The sequence below is a fragment of the Dermacentor variabilis genome, chromosome 5 (genome assembly GCF_050947875.1).
Source record: "Dermacentor variabilis isolate Ectoservices chromosome 5, ASM5094787v1, whole genome shotgun sequence".
NCBI classification, from domain to species: Eukaryota; Metazoa; Arthropoda; class Arachnida; order Ixodida; family Ixodidae; genus Dermacentor; species Dermacentor variabilis.
Window position 1 is genome coordinate 170,165,956 of NC_134572.1, and position 9,415 is coordinate 170,175,370.

At 41.8% G+C, this 9,415-nt stretch overlaps 1 protein-coding gene across 4 annotated transcripts; it reads right to left on the reverse strand.

Moving 5' to 3' along the window:
- Positions 1–478: 478 nt before the first annotated feature.
- LOC142583334 (uncharacterized) lies at positions 479–8,537 on the reverse strand. 4 transcript variants are annotated; one of them, XM_075693757.1, is made up of 4 exons: positions 8,394–8,529; positions 7,845–7,922; positions 4,997–5,242; positions 479–4,221 (listed from the first exon to the last, which is right to left on the reverse strand). In XM_075693757.1, exons 2-4 carry the CDS (start codon positions 7,854–7,856, stop codon positions 2,800–2,802), a joined length of 1,680 nt encoding a protein of 559 aa, XP_075549872.1. In that variant the 5' UTR covers positions 7,857–7,922; positions 8,394–8,529; the 3' UTR covers positions 479–2,799. The 4 variants fall into 4 exon arrangements, with proteins under 4 accessions (XP_075549872.1, XP_075549873.1, XP_075549871.1 ...); XM_075693758.1 differs by lacking the exon at positions 7,845–7,922 and having other exon boundaries at positions 479–4,209; positions 5,084–5,242; positions 8,394–8,537; XM_075693756.1 differs by lacking the exon at positions 7,845–7,922 and having other exon boundaries at positions 479–4,209; positions 8,394–8,537.
- Positions 8,538–9,415: the final 878 nt, after the last annotated feature.

Here is a 9,415-nt window from a genome sequence, read left to right on the forward strand (position 1 = left end):
CACGCTAAAGGTCAATCGTGCCTACCACCGCCTCGCCACGGAACGGGCTGAAGTGCGACCTAAAGTAGTATTGCTTCGCAATAAAAATCACATCTGAAAATTAGGTGACCACCAAAGGTGACGCTGGTCACTGTGTCATACAAATAAACAATTATATTGCTTCAGACTGTGTCACGTTGTGCAACACAAGTGTCCCCAACAAGCAGCCCTATAATGCAGTCGAGTGTCGTACTTGAAGGTGTAATCCTCCTTCACAACCAAAACACCCCTGGCCAGTAACAAAACTGATTGTGGCCGCTGCTGATTGCTTTGCTTGCTCGTGCTAGACTCGTCATTGGTTTACCATGGCCTATTACTAATACTGCATGGTAGAATCCCAATGGATATCTTCTGCTTAGCAGCCTAAACCTGCTAGAATAGCATAATCGAATTCAAGCATTTAGGTTGCTGTCATAAACAATTAAAAGGAAAAGACAAATTTTTAGGTCAATGGGAGAAAATGGTTTATTTCGAGAATTACAATTTGATCATCCATATCACAGAAATTATGCACAAAGCTCATCTCAACATACTCTCAATAAAGTAATGCCACAATTATTACCGGGTCTTACCGGGTCAAACAACAAGCCTTCATATTAAATGCATTGAATTTGCATCTCTGAATACATAATGCACATGCAAATTACAAAGGGGCTATAATGGCACACTCAATGCTTCACAGCTTTTTGACAGACATACTATTTTTCTCACAATAAATGGCACAAATAATGCCAAGTAAACATAGAGGATGCCTGAGTGCAATACCATGATGGTATAACTTTCATCATGATGGTGCAATTTTCATTCATCAATTATGTTTTAAGTAACCATCAACACAAGAAAAATTGAGTAGTTTCCCCTACTATTCATATTATCTGGTTATGTCTCCTGGATTCCACTGCACACAAATGCCAACAAAGAAGTTATTTCTTTTTTTCTTCAAAATTTTAGCTCATCTGCTTTTCACAAACTTTCAATAGTGATAGGAATGCTTTCACTGAATTACAGCGAATGAACCTAGTTAAAGATAGCTCTTCACACCTCCTTTTACATCTTGACTAATTCTGGCCACATGTAAACCATGTTACCACACCCGGCCTATTAGACGCACACAAGTGAGGTAGTTCACATTCAAGAAACATTAAATTCTCATATTGCTAGCTAAACACTTGATAAAGCTGGCATGAGAATTAGTTTTCAGGTGAAATATTATTGGCCATTGGATTACATGAATTAGAACATAGTACATGAAATAAACCACTGAAAAATAAAAACCTACCAGAAACATCAGCAAGATTCTTGCACAGATAGGCCATTTACACATACATGTGTTCGATGCCCCTTCATACACTTCAAAAGAAGGGTTCTACGATTGACGAAGTTACAGCACTGACATTTCCCTGAAAGTTTTTAAGTTATGACACTTTGCACATGGCAGAACGACTACTGGAATTTCAGACAAAGGCAATGCATGTTCATGACCTGGACTTCTTTTGCATGACAGATGTTCACAGAATGAAAAAAAAAAGGAATGAGCATAACACAGCCTTGTAAATAGCCTGCGTTAGAATGGTAGCTATGCACACGTCAAAGTGTTTGAGATGCACTTGGAATGAACTCCTGGTAAGAGCACAGGACAGGACATTTTTTGAGCAATATACCAAGTCGAGATCCAGTTAATGTTCTGGTGAGGATCTGAACACAAGGGCTCCAGAAACAGGGTCAGGATAGGTGGGGGGAGGGGCAGACAGGTTTTACTGCAAGGGGGCATCGCCCCCATAGTCCTAAGGGTTGGCTACCCTCTACTATAGTAAATTAGGCCCTTGTTTCGCAGTGACAAAAAAGTTCGTGTAGGCAGAACGAATCCCAGCTCTTGCCCCCCGCACTGCCAAATACACTCCCAGAGCCCCAGCTTATACATGATCTACGTATCAAAGTAAGTTACAGATGCCCGTATCTAGATTCAAATAATTATAAGTACTGCATTAACTGAGCCACAGCATTGAAATGCTATAGGCATGCTATAAGCAGTGATCTTCACAAAGGATCTGTGCACTTCAGTGACCCAATATCAGGTCTCAGGGTACTCAATCTTTCACACAATTAGAAGTAGACAAGGAATGTGAAGGGAATGCTACTAAACTGAAACCCCACAATACTGTTGTTGCTTAAAGCTCCATTCACTAAATGTGGAAGTGCACGCCTGTATGTCTACCACAAACACGTAGAAAATCATAAAAAAAAGGTCAGCACCAAAAACGATTTCCACGCCAAAAACAGGTTCAGAAAACTGAACTGCAACAAACAAATAAATCCTGAATTGACTATCTTTTCAATGCTCTTCTGACATATTCCCATCAAGCTTTGTACATATCTTCCACACCAATTACATTCAGTAATCATATCCTTGACATTCATACAACTCCTCTATTAGCAACGTAGTATCGATAACAGATTAACTGCAATTCGAACTATCAACACGGCCACAGTGGTCTTGCCTGTTGCATACTATGCACAATGAGAAAGTGACATCAAAATTAACACTCAAAAGAAGGAAACTTGCCTCCTAGTGATTATTTATGCTCTTTTGTGGCAAACACTCTCCCCTGTAAGGTTCCTAATTGTTTAATGAAAGAAAAGCAACCATAATCAAAGGGCTCCTTAATTTCACCATTTGTTGCCACTATCCTAGTCTTCTATGTTTTTTGGGGTGTCAAAAAAGATATCAACCACATTACAAAGCATTGTCAGACATACACATTAGCTCAGCCTGGCTAGCTCTAGGACCTTATCAAGTACAACATCTACAGACTCATCGTCATCAAGAAGCTTCCCAGCAACATCGTCTTCAAGTACTTTGGTAAACAGTACCTTGCAGTTTTCTCTAAGCTTATCGGCAAGAGAGTCAAACTCAGACTCGGATGGGCTGCAGCCACAGTGACGGATCACAGCCTCCAACAAGTCACTTAAATGTGCACTGGGCCACCCAAGCCTCTTGAGTATTGGTTTTTCAATGAGGAAGCAGAGAAACTCCTCTATGCGGTTTTTAAGGGTATCGCAATTTTCCTCCGACTCCTGTAATGAGTGCTCACTTTTAAGGTAAACATTGTTTCGATTAGAACTTGCAGAAACGTTAGATGTACATGAATGTTTCATATCCATGCTTCGGTTGCCTACAGTGCAAGCATTATTGCATTGCTCTTGAGAGTGGAGGGCTTCTCTTAGACCATCGTTATGGAAAATTTTATCTAGAAGAGCAACAGGATTACTATTCTCACAATTTTTATTCATACCTGATGGCTTAACATATGATGTTTTACCGTGTAGATGGCCGTCATTAGTGTGAGTTTGGTGGAATGGATCATGCGTGGTAGGTTTGTCACCTACAACATCATGCTTAAGCTTTTTTGTCTCCACATGAGCAGCCGCACTATAGGAGCCAGGTGATATATCTGGCGCTGACTGATGAGTTATCACAGAGTCTTTTAAGAATGCATCTTGAACGAAAGCCCCGGGAGGTGACAAACTGCCAGAGTCCATCGTCATGAGTGTTAAGCTGCTCCATGCCGGGTTAAGACCGCCTAGAGGCTTGCTGATAAGGCCATGCCTGTGCTCCTGGTGAGTGGTGAGATCATCTTTGCGAGAGAACAACTTGGCGCATAAGTCGCATTTAAACTTGCGCAGGCCCTCGTGAACGCACAGCACGTGCTCTTTCATGCGGGCCTTGCGGGAGAACATGTGGCCGCATATGCGGCAGGGAAAACCGTTGCTGCCTGTGTGAGTAACAAGGTGGGCTTGGAGTGCCACAGCCTGGATGAAATCCTTGGGGCAGTGGGGACACTTGTGAGCACGAATGCCTGTGTGCGTGGGAATGTGCCTGTTGAGCGTTCCTTTTAAGGAAAATCTGGCCGGGCAGTGGGGGCATACGAAGGGCTTTTCCTCCGAGTGAGAAAGCTTGTGCTTGTTCAGAGCACCCAGGGAGACAAACGCCTTGGAACACTCGGTGCAGGTGAACGGTCGCTCCCCGGTGTGGGTTCGTTGGTGAATCTTCAGCTGAGACTGTGACCACAGGAAACGACCACACTGGTGGCACTCAAACTGCTTGAGGGGAGACGTTTTGCAACTTTCTGATGTTGTGCCATGGACAGTAATGTGGTAGTCGAGTTTCGCCTGAAAGTGAGTCTACATGTCAACACTATTAGTCTAGAAAAGTGGCACTCTCATGAAAATGTACGAGCTATGAAAAGAAGGTAAACTTCTGTGGTAAACAAAACAAAGTCGTAAAGAACTAGCAGTAGACATTTGTTCTTGGACTATTAGAACATTTCTTCTTTGCAATGTTCTAGTACCGCACTGTGGCAGTGTTTTTCAAGATGCACCTTAAAATTTACGAATTCTGACTCAGGCTTATCTTTTTGTTGAAACATCCACTGCATACTGTATTAGTAGGAAGAGTGAACTGAGATTGATTCATGAAGAAAGATTGAGCACATGAATAGGCAAATGCAGGGAAGAAAAGAGAGCACAACTGCTGCTATGAACTGAAGGTTCATTCAAGAAAACATGGGTTATATACTGAAAAACGTTAGTAGATGCCTACGCTTACACGAATTCGCACTAAGTGAATGCATGTAAGCAAGCTTAGATTTTAGAGCGGGATAATTGCCACCCATTTCACATCCTGTATCAGTTTGTGATCTAGCCCTGTTTTGACAAACGTACCAGATGTGTTGGTTTTATTGCTGTATAGGTATTCTTCGCATGTTAATGCATGCACAACTTTTTATACATACAACCCAATGTTTCCTGAAATAAATCTTCAGTTGATAGTAGTGCTTGTGCTGTGTAATTTTTGTTGCATGTTTGCCTGTTTATGCACAAGATATTTTTACACAGTCTTAGGACCAGCCCTCACTTATAATCAATATTTATTACCAATGCAGAAAAAAATGCTTACCTTCGAGGAAAATACTTTGCCACATGTAGGACATGGTAAAGAAAGCTTCTGTTCTACAGAACAAACTGCATTTTGCAGGTGCCTCACCAGGTGATATTTTCGACCGAAAGCTTTGTTGCAGACAGGGCACAATAATGGTGCCGAGGCCGTTTTGCAGTGTTTAGGGCTTGTAGAACTGGGCATTTGTTCAGACTTCACAGTGTTCGATTTACATTTGTCCTCCTTTCCATTGCATGGATGATCACCCTGAATTAAAACAAAGTGACACACAAATCAGTAGTGACAAAGCTTTAACCTCTCTTTCATCCTAAAGAACTGCTTTGCTATAAGACACTAGCATGTCCAAAATTAAATACAAGCAGTTAATGGGATTCCACTGAGGAAGGAGTAGTTAGCTCATTAAAACTTGTTCACAATAATTCAGTGTGCTTCATATTTTACAGGTTTAACTACTTTTCCCAAGCCATAGTATCATTCCACACTGCACAATGAATGTACTGCTGAATTTTAACACATTTCCTTGAATCAATCACTGATCCATGGTTGGCCTTTGGTTATGTCAAACTAAGGCTTATTCCTTTTTGGTTCAGTCCTTTTTGCTAATACATTCAAAGGAACCACTTTTCATTCAAGCAGCTACTGCTAATACTGTGCAATCAGATGTCTATGCACTCTACATTTGTAACTAACTCCACTTGTGTATACATTGTGCATTTTTGTAGCCACTTCCTGACTACATTGTGAAGCCCTAGCTGAAACTGTATAATCATAAGCCTCTGTACTTGATTTTTCTAGCTTGCATTTTCAATTATGCATTTGTGTTTGCTGTAACCACTCTCCTCCCTAATGTGTACGGCTCTGAGGGTATAGTAAAAAAATAAATAATGCCTGCAGGCAATGAAGTTATGCACGTAACTAATACATCAAATTAATATTTGTAGGTTATTCAGGAAACACAGCTATATTTACAGTGAGTAAAGGAGCACAAGAGTGCCCCCACAGTATGCCAATGATTGCCTGAACATTGTGAGAATGACATTCATGAAGTAAATAGAGCTCGTCTCGGAGGCATCAGAATATTATCAGAACACCCTGTGTACTCTACCCGTCAGTGAGCTCACAAAATGCTACTGGCAAATTCTTAGGCATTACATCACAATACACAATAATAAACCTAAATTCTATTTCTAATTTTGTTTACTCACTGCTCGTTGCTTATGTTTTCAGCACCTGCCAACAGAGCTATGACCCTGCAGTTAAATAAACCACAAGTGCAACAACTTTACTCTTTTAGGCAGTCATCTCTGACCTGTAAAAACCAGGCGATGCCTCTGAGGCCAAAGATTAATTACAAGAATGGGACCATTACCTAGGGTTGCAAGATTGGTAAGTTTGAAAGCAAATCAATAGGAATCAAATAGTGATGATGCTAAATCAAACATATATATCAGTCAAACGCTTGTCTGTAAGACAACTGGTTTCGATTTAGTGCAAGAGTTCTGCAACATTTTTGCTTGAAATACAATTACAATCAACAATGAAAGCGGATCAGAAAGCTATGCTTTGAAATAACTTCCGATACAGCAGTGAGTGTACAGAGTATGTGAGGTGCTGTGTGGCTGTGCACTGAAAAATAAGCTCTTATATGGCAGAGACTATAGTATTCAACGCACCATTTTGTCACCATCTCTTAAATAAAAGCAAATATTAACAAAATGTTTTAAAAATTGCAGCTCTTAGAGCAAGGCGAGAGTGCCAGAGCACAGCCGAGAGTGTGGTCAACAGAATGCCTTGCGATAAAATGCGACAGATAAACCAAGCCCCTAATCATATTATGATACGACATGAGCATCGGTGTGACACAAGCAGTCGGCATGAACATCGCACTAAAATAAAAATTGGACCCACAGTGGTATAAAATCACGGGCTATGCTTTCTATTCAGGTAGTCCAAGGATGGAAATGAGAACAATCAATCCCTCATGTTTTTGCTTTTCTAATGCTTTCATATTGGTGCTAATTATTCTAAAACTATTTGACAAATATTCAGTGTTTCCAATATTAGCTGTTCAATTTGAGCAGCAAGTGAAACAGAATTAAATTCGATTGGTTTATCCAGAGTTCTCCAATATTTGCACATACCATGTTAGCATAAAGTACACAGAGGCAGCACTAGATATATCAAATTATTTTATTACAAAATAATTAGGTGTTAATAAAGGGGAAATCAGGCATCCACCCAGCTAACGAGACAGGCAAAGTTGAAAGCGACACCTAACTTACAAATGTGACCATTCGTAAGCTGCATAAAGATGCTATGTTCACAAGTTTGTAGTTGGTCTTGTGAGCTATCTTGGAGGTAGCTAGGCAGTCAGGGAGGTGCAGCATACAGAACAGCCTTGACTATAGAAACATTCCTCAGATGCTCAATTTCATAGCTTATGCATATTTTCCCTTAATTTTCCAAATAATGTTACTAGCATTCAGCTTGTAAAATTATTTGGAAAACTATTGAACCGGTAATTTGTCTATGACATGCACAATGTCAACAATGTATTGTGAATCAGGTATTCAACAAACTTTCTCGGCCAACCGCGACAGGGAGAGTTGAAACGAACATCTAACTGAACACATGCGACCATTCGCATGCTGCATAAAGCAGCTATCTCAGCGAAACGGGTAGTTCAGGTGGTAATTCACGCGGTAATTCATGTGTAGCACATAGCACATACGAATATTTTCTTACGGCCTGCAACATCTAGCCGACGTGCAGCGACTACTGCAAGTCTCGATACTCGAACGCGGCGCGCGGAACGTCGTTCTACATTCAACAACATTCATCAACGCACCTTTGTGGGCATGATGTCCGAGAGCGTAGGCGCTGGCTGACAAGGTTTTCCTTGAAAGGTAATCGAGGTGCACTATGGCTGAAATAAAAGCACAAGGCCTGTTCGTACGACAAGATCTCAAATGAGCTCCCAGTCGAAAAGCGCCGAAGTGAATTATTCGATTAAGCAGCCGGCGGCAAGCAAGTCATCCCCTTAAATGGAGGAAGTAATAGACAATGCGACAACGCAGTAGAAATCGACGACGCCAGCACACATTTTATAAACTGCGATTTATCGTGATCACGCCGACCGTCACAAACGCTGGTTACGAGCATTGCATTGCAAGTCCGATCAACACCTCTGTGAGCTGTATTTTCTACACTGTTCCGTTGAAATAGCGTCAATATGGGTATGGCGCATATTCGATGCGGTATCTCCCAGCGTAGCGCCGTTTACGTTCTGGTGCTAGAACGCATGCAGAGAGCGGCCACTGACAGTTCGGAACAGGCAGTTACTTTCGGCGGAATATCACGCCTATCGCACATGTGTGCAAACTTCGATAGCACTCACAATGTCAAAGACACGGCAGACGAGATGTAGCATGTCGATGCTTCTCGTGTCACATGTCCAGGACGCCCGACATAAAAGCGAGGCCGATATGCGAGAGCTGACAGGCCTTCCCCCTGCTCATGTGCATCCTTTATTTCATTATTATTTTATTCTTTCTAATACGACTGCGTTCCGCCACCACTTGTTGGCGCGGCGGTTGACGCGCCCGGTGCGGCGCCAGGCGGCCCTTAGGCGAACTAGTAAAACGCGGTAAATACAAAACCATGAGATGAGGTTGCCACTTGGCTGAGTAGGTACGGTTCCATAATAAATCAAAGGCGGCGCGAAACAAGGGCACAGTAGTAGAATATACACCACAAGCACTTGTACTGGCCCTTCTACTGTTTTGTCCTTGGTGTTTCGCGGTTAAATTTCAATTTACCGTTAGGCGCGTCGCCGGGAAGTTGGTTTTGTAAGGCGAAATGCAATGCTGTAAGCATCGTTCACATAGGCGCCGACTACGGGGGGGGGGGGGGGGGGGTGAAGCGCTGGAGCCCCGCCCCCCGTAGTCCAAGATTTATTCGGGAGGGGGGCTACACCCTTCCCCGTTTTAAGGTGTCTTTCTCAGAGTTATGTTACCCACATCATTTGAGCTTTCTTTTGAGTTGCCTCTACCTTTTCACTTAAAATTTTATTGTGGCTAAAAGCTTACTGCATCATTGTCGGTGCGGACGTGCACATCTTTTAATTCATACTTTCGCTTTATTTCTGCAAATCCCGACAATAGGAGGACAAGCGCGTTAACCGGCGGCTACCTCATCCGTATTATTTACCTTACACATCTTTTAAAAATTTTCACTGTAAGCATCATGCACAACACAATATATTTAAATATATACACAGGACAAAGTGTATTATATTTTTTGAAGAAAAGAGGTAGCCAACTAAAAATCATTTCTAATGGTGTATGGATAGCCTATGCCTAGAGAAATAATATGTTGCTGTATGGTCCCTTCGCTTCGAATTGCTTTGCGTGATTTTTT